This window comes from Thermobia domestica, chromosome 5 (assembly GCF_964235325.1).
Source record: "Thermobia domestica chromosome 5, izTheDome1.hap1.1, whole genome shotgun sequence".
Lineage (NCBI taxonomy): Eukaryota > Metazoa > Arthropoda > Insecta > Zygentoma > Lepismatidae > Thermobia > Thermobia domestica.
In genome coordinates this window covers 256,173,304-256,197,122 of record NC_137458.1, presented here as the reverse complement: position 1 = coordinate 256,197,122, position 23,819 = coordinate 256,173,304, and the positions used below count along the sequence as shown (strand labels likewise).

The 23,819-nt window shown below is 32.2% G+C and overlaps 1 protein-coding gene across 3 annotated transcripts; it reads left to right on the top strand.

Moving 5' to 3' along the window:
• The first annotated feature begins 3,231 nt into the window (after positions 1-3,231).
• LOC145686559 (uncharacterized) lies at positions 3,232-23,501 on the top strand. 3 transcript variants are annotated; one of them, XM_081759998.1, is made up of 3 exons: positions 3,232-3,362; positions 11,476-11,645; positions 18,546-23,501. In XM_081759998.1, the coding sequence occupies exons 1-3, from the start codon at positions 3,357-3,359 to the stop codon at positions 19,033-19,035; spliced, it is 666 nt and encodes a 221-aa protein (XP_081616124.1). In that variant the 5' UTR covers positions 3,232-3,356; the 3' UTR covers positions 19,036-23,501. The 3 variants fall into 3 exon arrangements, with proteins under 3 accessions (XP_081616124.1, XP_081616123.1, XP_081616122.1); XM_081759997.1 differs by having other exon boundaries at positions 3,232-3,478; XM_081759996.1 differs by having other exon boundaries at positions 3,232-3,487.
• The last annotated feature ends 318 nt before the right edge of the window (positions 23,502-23,819 follow it).

Sequence of the window (23,819 nt, the reverse complement as noted above, 5' to 3'; positions counted from 1 at the left end):
ACCTCAAAAACAAAAAGAGAGTGATGGCTGAAATTCAGCTCAAACGTAGAAGAGTCTATGTAGATTTCGAAAGCAAATTGTCCTAAAAATGGACGGAACATAGTCAAAAAGCACGAAACATTAACATTAGTGTCAATCAATGGAAAACAAATAATTCCTCCACTTATCTCCAAAACAAAAGCAGGGAGATTTTCTGAAATTCAGCTTGAATATGGAAGAGACTATGTAAACTCTATATTCCGAAAGAAAATTGTCCTAAAATGGATGAAACATAGTCAAGAAGAACGAAACATTAACAATAATGTCAATGGAAAATTAATGAAAAACAAATAGTTTCTCCACGTTTCTCAGAAACCAAAAGAAGGAGATGGCTGAAATTTAGCCCAAATGTAGAAAAGGCTATGTAGAATCTACATTCAGAAAAGAACTTATCCTAAAATGGATGGGACATAGTCAAAACATTAACATTAATACCAATGGAAAATCAATGAAAAACAAATAATCCCTCCTCTTATCTCAAAGACCTAAAGAAAGAGATGGCTGAAAATCAGCTTAAATATAGAACAGACAATGTAGATTCTACATTCAGAACAGACGTTTTCCTAAAATGGATGGAACATGGTAAAAAAAAAATCACGAAACATGAAAGTCAATGGAAAATCAGTGAATAAAAATAAAGTAATTCACATATCTCAAAAACTGTAATGAGGATACGGCTAATTGAAAGCTTATTGCAAAGACATAATGAAAAGATTGAAAACGATGTAAATAAATATGCACGTAAAGTAAATATGGATAGAACATTGCCAAAAGCCAAGTTGTTTGAGTAAAATCAATAATAATGATAAGTACATACATCTTCTTCAAATTACCCAGCGCTCCCCACGCGGAGGTTAGTGCTTGAAGTATCTTACACCTTGATTTGGGATCTCCATACACGATTTAGCACGCAACGTGACTTTTAAACTTATCACATAAGACAGTCTTGTGCTTATGGCAAACCTGATAGGCCCTTTGTGGTGGGCACATATGTCCGTCCGTTTTCTCGGGGGTACTCACGTTTCGTCCCATTTTAAAATTCCACTAATTTTCCATCATCGATCATTTACTTTGATAGTCTCCCTTAGCCAAAAGAGCATAATCATGGGACGTTAAACGAAAAGATATCATTTCGCTTCATTTTATCTCAATAACTCAGCAAAACCGAGAAACAACCGATCACCAGTAAATCTGATTAGCTTTCTTCTGCCATTAGTATTACCTCAAAACATTAGTCTATATTTGAACATGTAGTGTATCTTGTGTTTATTTTTATTTATTTATTTATTTTTTTCTTTAACGTTCAAAATGGTTGCGGGTGTAACTTTAAAGTGTACAACCAAATCTGAGAAGAAATCACCAGAAATAACATTTCACAGATGAGAAAGTCATTAACTATAGGACACACATTGTAGCACTATTGTTATTTTAATATCTACATCAACTGTTCTTTCTTTTATGATTTTTTCAATGCTTTAGTGGTAATGATACAATCAAACATGGAATTGTACTTCTAATTATGTGTGGTCCCTCATAGGTGATTATATGTCCCAAGTTTGAAGAAAATCGGATAAAGAGAAACCATTGTGAACGTACCCCTTTTCACTTTCACTTTTTGGACTTGATGAGTTTTTGCCCCAAAGTCAAATGACAAGAGAATGCAATTGGAAGGGAAGTTCCATAGGGATGTTGTTTCTCGTCTACATTATTTAACATCTATCTACAAGAGATAGTGAAAAAGAGCCTGCAAAATGAAGACGGCATTTCAGTAGGAGATAGAATGATTAGGTGCATTCGGTTTGCACATGATATGGCGCTTGTTGCAGAACCTGAAGAGAAAATCAATAGGATGTTAGAAAACTTGAGGAAGGGCTGTGAAGAATATGGGATGAAAATAAATGTTAGGAAGACAAAAGCCATGGTGATTGGAACGAAGGGGTTGGTGTCGAATATACAAGTAGGAGGGGAGAAAATAGAAAAGGTGACTAGTTTTCCATACCTGAGTAATATTATTAGTGATGATATGAAGTGTGAACATGAAATGAAAGCAAGGATAGGAATGGTGAAAGAAGCCTTTAGGAGAAAGAACAAACTATTTTGTGACCTTGAATAAAGAGTTGAGAAAAGGACTTAAAAAAATGCTTCGTGTGGAGTCTTGTGCTGTATGAAGTAGAAACATAGACACTGCGCAAAAATGATGAAAAATGACTGAAAGCTATCGAAATGTAAATGTAGAGAAGAATAAAGAGAATTAGCTGGGTCGAGCGGAAAACGAACAAGTGGGTGTTAGAAATGGTGAGGGAGAAAAGAACAATTTTAGATATTATTAAGAAGAAGAGAAACTGGTTTTGACATTAAGTAAGAAGAAACTGTATCATGAGAGACTTGCTAGAAAATATGGTGGCAGGAAAGAGACGGATCGGGGAAGGAGATTACAATTAATGGATGATATCAAAACACAGAAACAATATGTGACGATGAAGAGGTTAGCAGAAGACCGTGGAGCATGGAAGGTTCTCAGTTGTAGCAAGTGATTTACAAATAATGGCAGAATACCTATGATTATTATTATTATTAGTATTTTAAAACAAATATAACTAGTTGCTGCACGGTATTGATACATTTACTTTAACAGAAAAGTAGAATTATAATATTCGGTATTAGCTACACAAGAAAAGAAAAAAAGAATTGAATTCGTAACACAAACAAGATGTAAACAAGTATATTTTGGCAAAGTGTACATGCTTTCGTGATGGAATTTTGCTGTCCTGATTAGCATAGTCTTGTCTAGGTTGTCCACTTGTGTATTGCCCATCCTTTAATAAGGGTATTGCAAATGTACTTGATGTTCTCATGCAATACAAGAAATTAAGAAACTGACAGAAACACACAAAAAATGCCAAAAATCATGATACACGACTTCCTTTTTTAAAAATAAATGTTTTTTTTTTCTTATAGTTAGACTTTGTCGTAACGCCATACCGGAAGCAGAACTGGAGGATCTGGTCATTTTAATTTCTAAGTCGTTAAAAACAGATGTTTAACTCTTTCTCTTTTCTTTATAATTTTCCATGGAGCAATAATAAAAAGAGTGTTATTTTTCTTCTCATTCTCTATACTCGACGTTATTAGTTTTTTTTTTCTTTCTTATTTGTGTATGCTTCCTGTGTTAGGTTATTGGAAGATGAGAAGTTCTTAAAAAGACATCTTCGGTCATTGTACTGCGTGAACTTGGTTCATTTGCTGGAGTCCATCTTTCGAAGTATTTGTTTACGTTTTCTTCTCATGAATCTTCGATTACCAGAGTGCAATTTCGTATGAAGGTACAAGATCGGGTTTCCATTTGGAATTTTGTTTTTAACCAGTGCCTTTTGCTTGCTCTACCTCTCAAAAAGGGACGTTTTATTAGTGGACCATGCATTGCATCTTCGGAACACAGGTACTTCAGGTGTGAATGTTTTGTTTGCAGTTTCATTCCATTTCTTTTTTCTTTCTTGTTCTTCTAGCTTTTCTCGTTCTTTTTGCATCTTTTTTTCTTGGTGATGGGTAATGATTATTTACTTAAAACATTGTTTATGGTTGCGGTTTATTAGTCGTATTACTCTGTAGCTTGATACTCTCCCGTAATCAATTCTTTTTCTAGCTAGGGATGAATTTAATAATGGGATATTAAATTACATACTGTATATGAAGATTAGCAAAGAAAAAAAAACAGAAGTTGCATTTACAGTTCAAATATTTTTCAATGATGTAAACAGGACTTGGTCATAATTGGGAATAATAGTTTATAATTCAGGTGTATAGAAGCAAAACATACTAAATTCAGTTTTCAATTTTGTCAAGAAACGAATAAAAAAGTGATGTTCTTATGTTTCAGAATTGTTGAACTTTTTTTTTTTTTTTTTTTTTTTTTTTTTTAGTAATCACTACTTAATGAAGATGAGTGAAATCTATCACTAAAGAAAGATGTTGTTCAACAATTCTGAAACATAAGAGCGTCACCTTTTCTTTGTTCCCTGATAAAATTGAAAAATGGATTTAGCAGGTTTTGCTTCTATATCCCTGAATTTTAAGATTCCTCAACTGCGATATGATCCGCATATATATCTAGAACGCAGTGGCAAAATTTTCAGGAAGATGTATTTTTACATATCAAATATGCCTCTTCAGAAGGAAGATAAACTGTTCTTCGTTTCGAAGACTTTCAATCGAAACGATACTTTTGAGTTTTGGCAGATAGAAAATTGTCCTTTTCTGGCAATTTAAGTGACACGAACTTGTGATATCTCACATTTAGAAATTTAAATATAAGTATTATGAGAAATAGATATGGTAAATTGTTTTACTTAATTAGTGCGAATGTTTCTCATATAGGCATGTGGTTTGTAGTTTTGGTTCCGGGTTCGATTCCCGCTGCAATAAATGGAAAACTGCTTCAATGTGAATAATGTGAAACGAGATGGGAAAGCACTGCGTAAATCCACTTAGAAAATGTTAACAAACAGAAGCAGGAAAACGCTTTTGAACACTGCACCACCTGATCCTAGACAAACCTCTTTCTACTTTCCAGTTCCCAATCTGTCTTTGGAACATGCGGGAATCGCGTGATATATTAGTTCTTGGCTCCTAGCACTCGTGAGAGGCTATCTATCGAGGTTCAGGAAGAAAGATTAAGGAACGGCGAATAATATCGTTAGCAAATACTTTAAAAAATTATTTCAGTAATCTAAACGTGTGAATTGATGTGAATCTTGCTGGGTAAAACTTTTTTTTTTTTTTTTTTTAGTTTTAATTACTTCATAGAGCTATCTGGATGAAATCTGTAGATAGCATACAGAAATACATGTCAATGAATTAACGGAGTAGGAGCACTTTGACTATAAAACTGTATTTACTAAACATACGCGCCTTTGGCGTGGGAGACCAGGCTTCGATTCTCGGTGGGAGCTCATGTGGTTCGGACTCCACGTTAATCAGTCATATAGCCTCGCTGCTGAAAGGGAGGTTAAACTCAAAATCAACTCAACTCAACTGTATTCACTAAAAATGCAGAAACAATTAGATTATAAGTAGTATTTGCGTCACTGTTAGCGTGTCACCATTAGGAAAAAACAAACAATGTATACACTATACTAGTTAACAGCGTATTTTTTACATACGCACATCATAAATAAATAAATAATTAATATTTCCAGCAAAATAAAAAAATACCAATTATCATTGACAATGAAATACATATACTTCTAGTAAAATCTTTGTTTTGGAAAATCAGCGTTGCCAATTTTGGGGAAAAGTCTCTAAATATTGGGGATTTAGCTTCTAGGACAACGACTTCCGATTCAATTTTCCGATTGGCGATTTTTTCGTAATTTTTAAATAACGACTTAGCAACTTACAATTCTATCAACGTTTATTGTTGCGAAGTTGTCCTTTGTAATCAAGCACTTTTATGTCGAAGTACTTTGATAGGGACAAATATACAACTTGAGTACCCCTCTACTTTGTTTTCTGTAAACTCTTGCCTTCTAACGAACAATAGTTCAAACCTTCTCTTTTGTTTAGTTCGCAAAACTTCCATTGAGAAGCATAAGTAGGGATGCGCACGAGACGAGTCGAGACAGGATTTTCCTGACAAAATTCGAGTCGAGACACGGCTCTTCCAATAGAAAAATATACATTTTTCGAGTCGAGACATCACTTTTACAGCACATTTTCGAGACGAGACAGCCACAAATCTTGTCTCGTGCGCATCCCTAAGCATAAGTAATACATCATTTTCGATAGCTGTGGAAGTGTGAGTTAGAATGGAGTGGGTGGTAGCATAATAAAATATTAATGAAAAATGTGAAACTGTATTTATATAGGTAAAGTCTCATAGCCCATCCAAGCAAATCCTAAACTGACGGTACTACCTCCATATACAAGCAAAAGTACAGAAAATAATGGGAAGTGATCCTTGAGTTAAGGATTGTTTGCATCCTGTCAACAAAGAGGTGAATAGAATATATTGTTTTGTGTGGTGGTAGTAGTACTAGTAATAGTAGACTTTGCCCTTGTTGAAAACATGATAAGCTATGTGAACCACGTATCAAAGTTTACAATAGTGAATATAAACTAGAGATTTCACGAATATTTTTTAAGGGACTTTCACACCAAAATGAAGCTTTTTCATCTCTCGTTTAACGACGTTTTGAGTCAACATTTTGGCAGCACTGTCGAAAACTACGGATTGGAATATACAGTACATTCAAGCATGTTAAGCCCGGTGTGATTTATTCATGCAAGTAATCTTATTTTTGGACAATATCAATAAACAGAACGCTATAATTAAGTTTTGGACTATCCTGTTGCTAATCCCTTAATAAAGTGATTAAAGATGATGATAATGATGTAGACCTATTTCAGTACCAATTTCGTATTAATAGGTGACGTAGTTATCGATCGGCATGAATTTTTAGGATTAACAAGAAATCCGTTTTTCTTTATTTTCTCGATTAATCGTCATTGTTAATCTCCTCGTCGTATTATATGTTGGTGACGTTCTTCAACGCATAAATTCATTGATTTCACGACTTGTATACTGTTCTTTATATAGATTATTTGAAAAAAATAGTATACCTATATAGCCTATGAGTGAAAATGAATAAGTATTTGTAATTGGAAGACAAATCAAAACTATTTATATTGAGTTTTTGTGCCAACAGTAGCCTTCTAACATAGTTTTGTTCCATGTACTTTCTTCATATAATTTGATAAATAGTGGCAGCTACAAAATAAAACTCACTACAAAGTGATTATTTAAGTTGTTTGTTTAGTTCAACAATTGCAGCATAAGATTATTTACGTAAATGTCTTAGTACAACGAAAGCTTTTATTTCGTTTTCAAACATAAAATATATAAAGTAAATTGATATCGCGAATGTTGTTGGAATGTCAATATTCTTGTTTTAGTAAATTTGGAATTTCAATGACAACGTTGTGAAGTTTCAGGTAGAGATCTTCAATATGAAATATGTTCAAAATAACCTGAAATTGCACTTAAAATATAAAATAAAATCAGCTTATACCAAACAAAATTTAAAAAAAATAAAAATCATTCTGTTATTCGTAAAATAAAAATCAAATGAAGGGTCTTTTTTTTCTTACGACTATGCGTTATACTGTTCTCAAATGGAATGAAAATGGCATCTCCTTAGATGAAGAAATGACAGTGTATTGACTATGGTAACAGTACGATCGTGAAAACAAAGTTAGCAAGTCTGTCAGTTTGTAAGAACACAAGTACTATTCATGAAGTTTTTTTTTTTTTTTTTGTGATTCATGAGCTTGTAAGTTTTTCGTTTCTTTTTGCTAAATTTTCCCAACAACGAAACTCCCAAATTACGTTATGAATACAACTTTTTAATCATATCACAGATATTGTGAATATTTTACTTATGTTTTTTGAGACTGAAGGAATTATCAATACTATCAATAGAGAAGCTGGTATACACCATTCCGGATTTCAAAAAGCACAAATAGGAGAATTTACTACAATAAAAAATAACCTTCCCTGCTGGTCTACTTGGTACACGTAATCCCGGGTTTGTTTCCCTATGGGAGAGCATTTAATTTTGAACCCATTATTGTTATTTGGTTTTCACCTTAAATTGTAGGGTCTGTCTCATATAGTCTCAGTGGTGAAAAAGGATTATTCTAAAATATAGGCATTTTGGATGTGTTTCACCCCTTTTAAACTTTACGAACCGCCACTGCCTAAATGTGGTCGAAATGTCAGCCACATATTATTCAGATATTGACATTTTATAGTTTCCTTTTTTGTTTTTCGAGTATCTGTTGTTACTATATTGGATAAAGTAATCATGTTGCTTTTCTTGTGCAAATAACCATAAATATCAGCTCAGCTCTTTTACTGAGTCTCACCTCTTTTACATCACATTTAACAAATTAAAATATTTTAAATTCTAAAAGTGTACCTTTTAAACACTGTGAATATTATTATTGTTGATGTTTAGTTTGAAATATGCATCAGGTTAATGAAGCCGACTGGCAAGTGAGGGAAAAAGCACTGATGTTTGATACTTGCTTTAGGATCCAATATACACGCTGAAAGCGTTACAGGTTTGATCAGTTACAAGTTGTTCGTTGATCGCCGTGGTAAAAATCCACAGGAAATTCCTTGATAATGAGCAACGAATACAAGTGATGAGTTGTACGTAAGTAACCGCTGGAGGTTAAAAGAAAAATATTTAACGACTTCCTTTGTTTAATTCTAATGATATCATCAATGGAGTATGAAAGAAGAATACCCTTCAATCTGATATGCATGTTAGATAAGTTGACAGAATGTTTATCCAATCTGAGATGGGCTGGTGAATCCCATTGAGAAAAACAAAGAAAATATGAAAGTGGTAAAACAAGCGTGACTTCTTTAACTAGTTTCGGGTAATATACGATGAACAACATTAGAGCAGTTCGTCAAAGGTTCTTACCTTCCACTAATTCTTTGTATCGTCTATTCTCTCTATAATATAATATACATGCACAAGAAAGTCGTGCTATCAAAACTGAAAAAGAAAACAAAAATGAGCATTAAACTACCTTGACTCTTGGTAGATGCTAAATGAAGATTCCGTGACAAATTGTGTACAAAAAAAGCAAAGATTGATGAATCAATCTTCGTGACTTTTAAAAGAGAATTTATATCCTAGTTGCAGTGTAAATGCCCTCTTATTTCTTTCGTTCACAAAAGTGCATTCATCATTCTGAATAATGCTGGCCTAACAAAATAATGACCTTCGAAGCACGTGGCGAATTTCCAAGGACATGGTACTTCCAACAGGTAGAACATGGGCTTAATGTTTATTAGATAAAAGAACCATGGTTGCTGAACATTCGTTTCTGGTCAATTTTATATTTTCTGAAATTAAGAATACATTTGTGAATTTCATTTCATGAAACATTTAATATGCAAACCTAAAGTATTCATTTACTAGGCCTAAGGCGAAAGTTATTTCCAGTTTTCGGAACTTTTCCCATTACTTATATCACAAATCCTACACTTGTGTCAAATTTCAAGTTTCCACGTTACAGGTTTTGAAGATTAAGTTCCAAAATATAATATTTTTTAAAAAGATTGAATTACCCCCTATCTTGTAAACGGTTAGAGATAAAACATTGAAATTTGAAAAGGGGTAAAAGGTAGGTAATCTGGTAAAAGTTAACCATAGAGCTAATTTTCGTCGCACTATCTTCATGAAAAGGAAAGTTAGGGATGTTCGAAAAATGCCTGAGTTGCTTCGTGTAATTAAGGCCGTGTGCCTTGATTAAGGATATGGCACATTTAGTGCTCAAGAAAATCAAGTCCATTTTTTGTCATTTTGGATGTATCACATCTTCAAGATATCTATCTGAAAATCCTTACGGAGCTTAAAAGACTAATGTCCAGCCGCATATTGTAAAAACTCTAATAATATTAAAAAAATGTTAACTTTTTCATGTACTTAAACGTAACATACAATACATTCTTTATATCTCTCATTATCAAAGCTTTGACACATGGACTTGATTGCCTTGTGCTCTTGAACGCCCCAATATAAGGGCCGCTTCTAACTTCTAAACTATGGTCAAGAATATTAATAGATGATTTTGCTTCAAAGACAGGAAGTCAGCGTACCTAAAATCATTTTTAAATGTATAATTGTATTCGAAATTTAAACTGATTTACACGTTTCATAATTCCTGTTTGAAGGCAAATTAAGTTTTGGATGTAGATTGGGGCGAAAGTACAGGATACATCTTTCAGCATATCGATACAAAATTTTAACTTGATGATTGTCAGAAGAATTCCCAAAATTGTGTTTTATGTTTTCTTGGTATATTCAAGAAGTCGGTTAAAAATAAAATACCTAAAAATAATTATCGGTTGAGATTCTCGAAAAGGAACAGTCTTGTGCCTTTAAAGAAAAGACACTAACAACCTTTTATATATCAATCTCTTGGAATTTTTCAGAATTGATTTAATGATGGGAATGAGTATTCTTAGTTGCTTATTTCTTTAGAAAACACCTCTAACGATTTTATTCATATATCATATATGAGTATAAATACTTCATTAACTATCAATGGCATAATTCATTCCTTTCGGAGAATGCATGTAAATAAATTTCTTATTTTCTTGGACATTTTGATCAGAAATTGCTAGATCGATATTGTGCATCTTTCGAAAGGAAACAATAAATTGATTGATTTTTTGAGTTTAACGTCCCTTTCAGCAGCGAGCCTATATGAGACGGGACGTAATGATTAACGTGGAATTCGGACCACATGAGCTCCCGCCGGGAATCGAACCCGGGTCACCCACATCAAAGGCGCGTACGCTAACTGTTTAGCCACGGAGGAGCTCCAGAAGGAAATAAAGCTTACAGCATTAGGCTACATAACAAAATAATTTCCTTCAGAAGCTATATAAATGTAATTTATTCGCGTCGAGAGTTTTTTTAAAACAATTTTCTGTCGAAAACGAACGTAACGATTACAGTTATTTAATAAATAAATAATTTCATCTACAATCCTACAGTATGCATAGTTTCCTCTACTAGCATTTACTAAGGGTGATTTACTAGTACGGTAAGTTTTACAATGATTTTCTAGTAAAGGTCTTAAGTGATGTCAATATTTCATAGATACATATTTCAAGCCAAGAACATTACATGTTTAAATCGTTAATTTGGAATGATTTTCTCGTAAACCATTGTAATGATGTAAACATTTTGTTAAGAAATTTCAATAACTTTACAATGTTGCATGATTAACTCAATTAAAAGAAAATAGGACTAGCAAATTTAATGGAATAGACCATGTTTTTCACTCTATTAATAGTTAGAAAATTAAAAAAAATATCCTAATATCTGCATTTCTAAGTTAAACTTTTATTTTTATTTATTTATTTATTTATTTATTTTGAACTTGAGATTGACAAGTAAGTGAAATTACATATACTTCTTGGAAAGTAGTTTGCCATTTTCCTTGTAGAATATTTTCCATTGATGGTGAGTATCAGAATGTCTATACACCTAAAAGAGTTCAGTTAGTGTCGATCAAGAAAATCAAAACACTGTTGAACGATTCAAACGATTTTACTTATTTTTCATAAACAAATATTTCATTAACTACCCTTTAATATGATATAAGACATTATTTCTCTGAAAAAAAAAATCCAGAAAGGATAGTTCAGTTTTAGGAGAAGGGGTTCTCACCGGATTGTTTTCTCAAGAATGACGCAGTCGATTTTGTTGATATTTCACAGATATCAACGAAAGTTTAATGTTGTCAGTAGGACGCATAGACAAAACAAACAAAATATGTAAATGTAACACAATATAACTTTATATTGCTTCACGTTTCTATTTTTTGATAATTTTATTTGATTTACAGGTCATAGCCATTGTTTTGGTCCTGATTCTAAGTATTGTAGAATCTGCTCCAACTGCATCGGCAAGTCTTTCCTCCAATATCCAGAATGAACAGCAGCTTGTAATACAACCTGCATATGTTATCAACCATAATCAATTTGCTACTCTGTGGGGATTGCCGTCTTTAAACAGGTATCTAGTATTGATGTTGAATAATTAGATTCTACTATAGAAGTGTTATCGTGGAGAAAGTGTTAGTATTCATAAAAGTAGAGTACAAGTACCTTACTCATGATTTGAACTAACTGAAGAAAGCCTAAGATAAATTATTTTAATGTCATTCTGTCTAATGGAACCTGAGCTACAGTCACCAAAGCTAAACTGCAGTGACGACATCAGAGAAGGGGAGGGGGACATGGTCCCGGAGGCTAACTCTGCCTATCCAACCTCCGGGACATTATGTGTTTTTAATGTAAGTCAAGTAATATAAAATTATCCTTTTCGGTACACAAAATAATAGCTGCCCTCACTTAAACTTTTCTGCTCGCCCCCTCCCCTCAAAACGAAAGCCTTCACTGCTAAGCTGTCCTACAGTAAACTTAACAATCTAAGCTAACATAAACCTAATTTACGTAACCATCAGGGCCATATTGGTCATGAAAGTTGGGGAAGCGCTAATTCCCCTGAGTAAACAGAGTAATGTATTAATATTAAAAATAGGTAATTGCATTAATATTTTTAAAAAAGTGATTTAAATAATTCAATAATGATTTAGGAACGATAGATTAAAAACAACAGCTTCATCGAAGCAAAACATCCTACACTACTGATAATTTTCTTTAAGGAACAAATATACCCCAAAAAATTTAACATTTATGGTCGCTTTCTTTATGTATCCCGAAAGTAAACCAAAATTAATGAATGAAATGTGTGCTTACCAAATTCTAATTCTTAAGGCATAAGCAGCATTTAGCACAACCAGAAAGACCACACGTAACATAATTTTCTGGTTGCAAATCATCAGTAAACATGCATTGAAATAGTTGAAATTTCATATAAACTGCAGTAGACAGTAAAAAAAGGATCACGCACTAGAAGTTTCAATTTCGTCCGGTCGGTGTCAGTCACTGTAGAATGCTTACTGTTGCTTAACGGCGAGCTGTTTAACTTGTACTATCTTTGTTATAATTGTAGAAAATGGAATATGGATAGATACCGTTAATTCACCGTTGCCTGTGAAGATGTTAACCGATTAACTCTATTAACGAACTTACCCTAGCTAATCGGAATTGTTTATCGCAAAGAAAATTAGAATTCAAAAATTTATTTTCGTTCAGGAGGTATCGTGTGGAGTAACGAATGAATGTGAGTCTCCAGGTGGATCACTAGGTGTTCTCCGTGCTATGCTAAACGCTGCTTGAATAGTGCTGAGTTACCATGTAGTGTCGAGTGCTTACTAGTGCCAGATAATAAAAGAAGTAATCATGGAATTATGTTTGAATACTTACTGGAAATTAGTTTTCGACCCTTATCGCAATTCACAGCTAAGTTCCGCTTCTCGAACTGCAACGCTAAAATTCAGGAATTAAACGTACAAACTTGGCAACAACGCATTATGGCGTTCTGCGCAAGTTCCCTCTCAAAATATATTTCCTTAAATGTATATTAATATTTAAATAAAATGTGAAACATGACATGATAAACGGTCAAACAACATATCTATTTCGGAATAAGATCCTTGCTTTAAAATACTTTACACCAGGGATGCAAATAAGCAACAAAATTTTACTCGCCCCAAGAAAAAGACTACTAGCCCACATCCCACAATAGAAATAATTTACTTACCTTCGGTAAAATATTAAGTACTCGCCCGCAACGATGAACCACTCACCCCGGGCGAGTGAGCGAGTGGTTATTTGCATCCCTGCTTTACACATATAAATAAATATTTCATAAAATTGAGCACTTCTAGTAAGGTCTACCAGCACTTCTAGTAAGTTTCTTGTGTGCTCATTGTAAAATGAATCAAATATTTTCTTTTATTTGTTCCCTTTTTCGATATCAGAAGATACAACCAAATAAATCAGTGTCTTGTGTTGTAGCTGAAACATAACTTTATCTTATAGTACAAAATTTATAATATGTAACGTTTCATTGCGCAGTAGTTAAGGGAATGAGCTCAAATATGTACTGACTTTCGGGTGATAATCCACCTTAACAAATTTACAATATTAACGAACCCGGCCAAGTTACCTGCACTAGCTGTATAATGGAAAAACAATTCAAAGATTCATATAAGGGAATAATGGAAAGTACTGTTAACCGTCAAGACCCCAAATTGACCCCACAAGCGAACCCTTCCTAGATAATTGCTCTATTAACCTATTGCAAAAAATAAATAAATAAATAAATAAATAAATAAATAAATAAATAAATAAAAAATCGCTTTCGCTCAAGAGTTATCACACGGAGTAACAAACGGATATAAATCACCGTTATCCGTTAAGATGTTAACGGATAGACTACATTAACGAACTCGGCCGAGATAATCACTCTAGCTATTGCAAAAAAAAACAAAAAAAAAAACAATTCAGTAATTCGTTTTCAATCAAGAGTTATCAGTGTAGTAACGGGTGGATGTAAAGTCGGGGCCATGGATAAGCGACTATTTTTCCTGGAAGAGGAAAGACTTTCCTGTACCCCCCGTGGCTTAGCAACCGCAAACTGCACTGGAGGTCGCGAAGGAGTCAATGCTGCCAGATTTCTAAACTGAATGAACTTGTTTCTCTCTGTTTTAAGGTTTTCAGTCCAGATTGTCATGTAAGGACAGCAAAAGTACGAACTGATATTTCAGCTTACCCTACACACCAACTTGCATAATGTTTTTGTTCGAGAGTTTTAGGTGAAGTGACATATTTATGTATTGCCCATAAAAGATCTATATGGAAAAATGAACTAACGAAGGCCTTACTTTTTAAAAGGACCCTCTTTCCTTCAGAATGACTTTAAAAAAAAAGGCAAAGCGAAGTGTGTAAATGTCTTTAAAAGGGTAAATATTTATTCTCAATTCCTGCAAGAAACTTTACTTTTGGTGCTATATTTTACAACAGTAGGGTTATTTTCACTTTTTTTTTTCCTCTTGAGTTTTATAGTTTTCCGGATTTTGCAAATCATAATAAAATGAATCACATCCTTGTAAATTTAAACATGAATTTTTTGAAGTTTATAAAGGAAAGAAAAAAAGAAAGACAATTTTGACTTAGGTTTTCTTCATCCATGGATGAGCAGTAGCATATAAAAAACGTTAAAAAGTTTTTTCTACTGTTTTGAAACTCAAAGAAACAAAAAGAAGGAAGGGAAAATCTTAGCTTAGAATGCTTTCTCTATAAACTTAGTTTCTTATAGAACGCTTCAATTTATTGTTTATGGCCAATTGTCAATAGTTGTCAGTTGGTAAATTTGAGTTCTCTAGTTTCCCTCGACACTTTGTTCAAAGTGATTGTAGTGTGCTGGTGTCTTAGTATTTTCTCGCTGAATGAAAATGTCCAATTTCTTTCTGCCGTGGATAAGTAGTTCTGAGGTACCAAATGATGTATTTTATTGCAAGTTTTTATTTTGTAATATCTTTGATAACACTCTCTCTTGTAGAAGAATTCATATACAGTTAGAACAGGGTTCTCAACCTAATTTCTATTACGACCCCCATTTTATCACATCCTCTTACCAACGACCTCTTGATAATTTCTGGTTTGTAATAAGCTTGTATGGGATTTTTAGTATACCTATTTCGAAGATCTCACGACATCCATCTCTTTCTATAATAGTGGAATCCATTTCTTGTATATAGTGGATACAGTAACTTTCCTAAAAGCGAATAGATTAAAACCGAATTTGGTCAGTTCATTCATATTACGAATATCGAATCCGACCCGTTATACTGTTTCAGAATGGAGACCTTTTAAAAATTTTAAAACTTTATAACTCCCTTAATTTTGGATGTATGATTAAAAAAAAAAAGAGTAATTTATAATTTTCGTGGAAAAAGCCTCAACACTTGTTAAAACAAGTTATTAAGTATTTTAAATGACTTGATTTTTTTGGTGTTTCAATATGCAGTTCTCATTAGTTTCATATCATACTTCTTTCATTTAAATTGATTTTTAAACAACTCTGCAACTGTTGAAAATATTTAGTAGACCTATTTGTTAGTGTTGTTAACAGTAAGGATAAAAATAAAAAAATATGCCTATCAGAAAAAATTCAAAATAACATTTAAAAATATTTTCCGATATTAGATTTTAATCATATTTATCTCTTCCGCTTATCTTAGCGACCCATATGAAACCCTGGGGGGTCACGACCCCGAGGTTGAGAAACCTTGAGTTAGAGTAATACTGGCAGTTTTATTTTATTACCACTGGTAGTTCAGTATATTTCTTATATCTTTTATGATTCATTACTCGAAGGCCGAAGTTATTTGATATACACATCAACAAATACGTGAAAGTTTCAGGAGGACTGAAGGTAGTCGAAGAGGAGGAAATCTCTCTGGCCATCCTAGCTACAGACCTGGTTTCGATATGAACATTGGTTAAAACACCTGGGCGATATGTATCTTTTTTAATTAATGCTAATTATTTAATACCTATCCCAGTAAAGCATTTAAATTTCTTATCGCTAAATCCAAAATTTCACCAAAATTACTTTTAAAAGAATATAAAATTACTGAACAAGTTGAATTTTTTTCGAGACGAGGTGGAAAAGAATTCTTTGAGAATCGAGACGATACTTCTTCAAACTTAACAAGACGTCTCTTCTCGTGAGCAACACTGAGTTAACTCGTTTTCGGACCTCCCAAACCAGTAGCCTTAAGTGAAAAGAGACCACATATCAGAATAATACACAATAAGTCTAAACAACATTTCTTTAATATCGCCCATTTATTGGCTTTAGTGATGAAAACCATAAATCTAGTCCAAGCCACTAACCTTAGGATACGTTTTCATGTAAGACATTTGATAGCCATTGAATTATATTAATTTCAATACAATAGTAGAGTATTTACATACATCATTTTCACAATAGCCCGTTTTAAATTTTAGGTTCGGTTTACTGACACCTTTATCAACCAACTGCTAATCAAATATGCAACTTTCTGATATTTTGCACTAACATTTGTTTTTAATTACCTGAGACTTTTTCTTTAATAAAACTAAAATTATACGTAAAATATTATAGAAAATGACCCTATTTCCCCTTCTCAGCAACAGAATTTAAAAAAAAAAATCTTCAAGGATTCGTGAGATCCCTACTTTATTCTTAGCAAAGAACTATTTGAATCCTCTTTTACTTCCCTATAGGACTCATTTCAAACAAATCTTTTCTTAGCTTTTGATTTTGTGACAAAGGAGCATTCTTACAAATTCATGTTTCTATCTATAATAGTTTGTCTTAGTTATTGATGAGTAAGCCACTTTAATCCTTTTTATATATAATAGTGTAGATAATAGAGTAGTGTAGTAAACATAGTAGTGTATATATCTTTTTAAAAACTCATGAATAATTCGTGTTCAGTTTTGGTATTTTTGCCCTATTTGAATTATGTTGTTGGCACTCGATTACTTAACATTTTTCTTAGATCACTTTTTATTACACAATTCACGAGTCAATACGTTTCTACTACGGTTTTCTCAGTGGCTTTCTCTAGAAGAAAGAATATATGGTGTCCAGACATTTTCAAGAAAAAATGTGACAACCTTGTCCCTCAGCACGTGCAGAAAACACTTTTCTGGTCACTTGTGGCCATGCTTGCGGAAGGGGCTGTTTCTTACGAAGGGTATGGGTAAGGGTCGCTTATCGGTGGCTGCGACTATAAGTCGCTGTTATCCGTTAAGATGTTAACGGTTAGATCCCGTTAACAAACCCGGCCTAGATAATCACTCTACCTATCTATTGCAAGAAAACATAATTCAAAAATTTGATTCCGTTTAAGAGTTATTATACTGAGTAACGGATGTACTGTGATAACATTACAATATTATAAGTCCTATTTGCGTGACCATAGTAAGCAGTTACATATTCAAAATAATAATTTTTTTTTTTTGTCCATCTTCTCAAATCGTGGGACTAACCCTGACACCGCAGCAACATCTTCTTCAGGCAGTCAAGAGAAGGGAGAGTAGTCTAGCCAGGGGCGCATCCACGCAGGGGTCCATTGAGTAAGGGCCCTCCCTAGAACTTCGTAGCTTGACATATAATTGAAGGGGTGGATTCCAAAAGAGCCTAAGTTATTTTTTTTGTCAATTTTGAGATGTTGGTTCTATTAAGGTAAATTTTAGCATTTACGTATGTTGAACTGGGTTTCATGCCAAAACTCCATAAATCAAATTAGTTGTAGGTAAAAGAAAACAGCGTTGTCTTCCAAAATGTCCTTAATCAACAATATTCTCTAAAGTTATTTTTTTAACTCATGCCTAAAAACACTTATAGAACTCTTGCTATAGATGATCATTTCATCGTTATCTTACGAAAAGTAGGCAATTACAATTTTCTTTTATGTAGATTACTTTTCTTTCATAGAAATAGAATGATGGAAACACACACAAAAGCATCGTCTCCTGAAAAACTTACTTTTTTGACTTAGGCACTTTTGGAATTGAGCTCTTTTATTGTACGTTTTCTTAATAGAACTATATTTGTTTAGCAGAGAAATGATTGATGTAGCATGAAGATTTAAAATACACTTCATCTATAGTTTTTTTTTCTTATAGAAACAATCTAGATCTATCATTTTTTGAGAATATAGGTAAAATAACTTAACAATTGTTTATAATCTTTTCGAGTGTAGAATAACACAGGTTCAATACTTCATAAACATAATGTATTGTAGTATTAGATCCCCTAAATTTCTTGTAGTATTAGGTCCCTTTGCAACAAAAATTTCTAGGTTCTTGCTTGAGTCTAACAAAGGTATTACTACATTGCCAGGAAATACCTTCCAGATCGTGTTTCTTTGTAGCTTGCATTATATTATATTTGGCTTTGACTAAATTGAAGTGAGAATTTAATTGTGCTTTCTGTTCTGTTTTACAGAGTGGAGACTCGGAAACCCCCTGCGTCCTCAATACGTTTTATTCCTCATCTTCGCCTCATCATATTACCATCTGGTGCTGTGATTCAAGTACTACAAAATGGTAGTGGCTATCTGTACCATGGAAATCAAAGGCAGCAATATTTTCCATCTTTATCTGATATCCTAGGCTTCATCCAGACACAAGTGGCTGTTACAACGTACGAGTTTTTCCATGAACTAATCATCAATTTCATAACAGGAGCAGCTTTCGGCTTACAAGGAGATGCACCACAGCATTCTCCAACTAAAATTTCAGAGACTAACTACAAACCAGTACCTCCTGCTTTGTATAAGATATACATGGAACACTTTCAAAACAATGTACATAACGAGCAACAGTTAGTATCACAACCCGTGTATTACAGTGCAAATCCAATGCTTTTACCCATAACTGCACAAAATCAAGGGTTAGTTGCATACAATAATAAATTACAAAGCATAGTTTTGTAGAGTATAAGGTATTTGTATGGACTATTACATCAAAATTCTCTATTAAGCCTCTTCTTAATTAAAGTACATAAAATTTGTAATGTTCTTGTTATTTATAGTGTAATTAATTGAAAGTGAAATAATGTTATAGTAATATTACGTTCTTACGTGTATATTTAAGATTTAAACCTGTTTTTGAAAGTAGAAAAGGTTGGTCACGGATTTAATTTTGTCCTTACGTTTTTTTAAACTTAACAAATTGTGAAGTGCATATGTTACTTGAATTATTATGCCCATCCGTTCGTCTTCTATTGACAGTTACCAGAGCAAAATCTGTAGAAGATAACGAAAAAAAAAACTATTGTTTCGTTTGGATTCATGTCCCGAAAATAGGATCCACCTCTTACCTTAACCGTCCATTCAAACTGAAAATTGTAGCTACATAGCATTTGAGGTTTCAACATTAGTCACCTTATAGTAAAAAAACGGTAATGGATAGAGAGAAGGTGTTTTTGGTATAGACTCAATGTTCCAAGAATAGGTTCCATCTCCTCCTTTAACTGACTATTCAAACCCGAAGAGGAAGTCTCTCAATTCCGGTTCCAACATTGATCATCATAGGTCAAAAAAATGGTAATAGATGAGAATAGTAATACACGATAATAGATTTTAACTTTGAGAAGTAGGTTCCTTAATATGGATTTAGCGTTTCAATACCGGTCCCATTTACACTCTTATCTCTATATTTAAACCTTTCTACTAAATCAACTATACTACTCCTGGTTTCAATATTGATTATCATGGAGCAAAAACCTAAAATATAGCAAGAAATTGTTTTGGTGTAGACTCAGTGTTCCAAGAGTAGTTTCCAGCTCCAATACTAATAGTCTATTGACACAGGAAGTGATAAATGCACTATTTCTACTTCAAATTTTAAATACTATATTTACAAAATATCCTGTAAGCTTTTTCTATATAATTGTATTTATTGAGCGGAGTCAGAGTCATATTAACAAATCTCATGTGCTACTATCTATAGATTATAATGAAATTATGTTTCTAATATTTTTAAAAAGGCAATGGTTAACATCGAGAAAAGTACGTCCCTTTAAAGTGGCTAACTTACGTAAATGATTTAGTGTATCTGTTATGTAACAATCCAAAAGCAACAAGTAGAAAATCAAAGAATAGCATATAGAGAGTATGGTTACAGCACTATGATATTCATTGCGGTCAGTTTCTGTTTTCGTTTCCAATTACGCCTCATGAAACTGAATTTGTTGTTCCCGTGTGTATGACCATGTATAAGTAGCATGGAGAAAAATTTGAATATGCAAAAAAAAAATTATGTTATTTTGATGTCACCCGAATGTAATATATTAGTAATTACACAGATAACTTAGTAAACTCATATATATTATGGATACTTTCATATCATTTTATTTTGTTAATACTCACTAGACAAGGTTTGAAGTTCGATGTGAGATAATAATGTTCAAAAAGAGGGTGAAATATTAATAATATATAGCAAACTGATATTACATAGTTTTAACATTGAAACGTAAACTTTATATTAAAACGTCTAAATATTAATGAATCATTTATAATCAAATGTTAACATATGAAAATAATTATATTTGTACCGTAGTTATATATACCCATTTAGTATATTAAATTAACTTCATATATGAAATAATAATTATTGTTAAACTTACTATGTTCGAATAATTTATTGTGTGATACTAATAATGCACTACTTTCTTACTACCACTGTCTAGTAATCATTTATATTTTTAAGGTGATAGATTTTAAACAAAATATAAGCCAATTATACGACATCAATTTGAAATTTCGTCAGTGTTCATTCAACTAACATTTACATTATGTATGTAGTACAATGAATAATGTTCAGATTAATATAGTATAGCATCCGTTCTAAAATTCTGTATTTATATTTAATGGAAAACATCGTTACTAAAATCAACAAGTAAAATATATTATTATTAACTAGCAGCGTTCACCCCGCTTCGCTGCGGTCACCCTGGAACGCAATAAACTTTGTTACTTAGATAATTTTTACTTTTTCGCTTTCAAGTGATATGATAAAAACCATAGAAGAATGTTAACATTATATCGCCTGTCATTTATGTTGATCCGCCGAGTGACACGGTCATGTGGGATGCATATAAATACGGTTAGATTTAGCTATGATGAGCTAACAAAGGATTTGTACGTTATGGACACTTGAATGGTCAATTATCTCAAGACACTGGTAATTAAAAATTAAAGTGATATGATAAAAACCATCTAGGGTCCAAATCCTAATAACCCCCCAAAAATAAAAGAAATTGGTTCAGCCGTATTAGCGTGATGAGGTAACAAAGGATTTGTGCGTTCTCTTTTATATATATAGATTATTTTTTTGTGAGTCAATATACAAAAAATATATGTAAACCTGGAAAGTGAATAAAGTATGAAAACTAAGTGAATGAAGTATGAAAGTATAATATACTAAAATAAACATATCAATAAGACTAAAATAATGTATTATGAGTTTCCCACATAGGGATACATAACATAAGTAGTTAAATTAGTTTCTATATATGCTAAAACATCTTCTATTCAATGAATCTTATATATGTTCATAACACTCTAAAATAATTACCTTAATCATATGCGAAATAAAATTACACTTATAACTAATACAATTATGATAATAGTTATCTTCAAGTCATAATGCAATAAATGTTCGATTATGAAATAAACTTATCAGCAAATATCACTTCACTAAAAGATACATATTCAAGTGAATTGTAAAATAAAATATTCTGAGAGTACCTTTCGAAACTAAAATTGTTAATGATGTAAGTTACTTCACTAAATACCAACGTTTACAACATATAGGGTGGCCTAAAAGTAGGTATACAGTACCGTACTGATCAATTCATTGCATTTTATATTATTTCTTATTGTTATCCATCAGGTAGACTTAGTTTCTTTATTATTTGTTCTTAATGTCCTTTTACTTATACCTTAAGTTCGGAACAGACGAAACAAATAAACCCATTAACTAGAATGTTATACCAGATCAATGCAGGGGTGTATACCTACTTTTGGGCCATCCTGTATGGAGTTTTGAGATTAATGACATATTAAATAGTAATGGTAACCATATGCTTTCCACTAGGCCTTAAAATAATAAAAGAAATTGGTGGTAAACAGGGCCGTATTTACATATGGGTCAAGATGAGTAATGGAATGGGGCTGCAAATTTTCCTAGATCAAATACGACCCGAGAAAAATATTTTTTCTATTGCTATGTTATATTATTATATGGTATATTGTATTATCTATTTATTCCTTTATTTATTGTCTATATTTTTATTTTTTCCATTTACACTTAAATTTGATTATTCACTTACTCTCTAAAAACTTTCTACACCGATCTTTATTAATAACAAAGGGTTGGTAAACTTTTAATGGCCCGGAACGGTAAAACTGTTAAATGTGACCCTGGTCGTAAGTAAAGAAATATAAAAATTCACCATTAAAATATATGTTAATGAAGTTAACTCTCTTTATTATTAATAATAAAATGCTAAAATACTAAAATTCAAAATACTGTTTCTAATCTGAATTAGGGATAAACTATGATCACTTAACACGAAAATTATGTAAACCAAATTAATGAGCTATAACAAAATAGTAACATTGAAACAATTGGGGCTCAAGTCAATTACTTAAGAAACTACAATATAGTTTTTAACCTTGTATTTATGAACTTTATGATACTAACATACTGGAATCAATGATTAATGATAGAAAGTGAGAGACTCTAAAACTAAGCAAAAATTTTCTAATCAGGTATATATTGGAAAATTAATAATCCTTAGTTACTAAATAATTGTATTAATGAACTCAAGTAGCTATTGCTAAGTACTAATATGGTAAACCACAGACCTGTTTTAAAAATACATTTTTTTCTGGTATGAAATAGAATACTAGAACTTCTAGTGGAGCTATCCACAATTTGACGTGTAGAATATGATGGTATACAATACACAATATACTGTAACACATTATTCGTCTATTAATAATGATAATATGTCCATCTGTCTATTAATAATGAGTCTGATGAAGACAATGATATATTGCCGAAACTGTAACACATTATAATTCTATTAATAATGATAATTTGACAAATCTATTAAGATATGTCTGATGAAGATAGTGCTATATTGGTGAAACTGTAACATATTATTCTATTATTGATAATGTTAATGTGTCTGTCTATTGATAATGTGTCTCATGAAGACAATGATATATTGCCGAAAATGTAACACATTATTCTTCTATTGATAATGATAATTTGATCATATGTCTGATGAGTAGACGATGTAGCACATTATTTGCCTATTGATAATGCATCTCATGAAGACAACGCCAAAACTGTAACACAGATTATTAACAATAAATATTTATTTTGTTCAGAGTTTATTTTTTTAAGTCATACATGATTTCAAAGCTAGAATGAACAGTATTTACATTAATTATTTACTTCTTAACTACATCCTTTTTATTTCTATAAAATGTATGATACAAGTATATTAAAGGAATACACTTTAACAAATTACACTGTTCAACAAATTTTGATCGAAAGTATGTAAATTCTTTGAAATTGCGATTTTTACATTCATTTAAGCATAATATGAAAGGAAATGATAATAGAAAAATTTTCTTAGCTCAGGCTGTGAAAAAAACGCTCTTGTACAACAGTAGCTGTATATATACAAATGTATTAATAT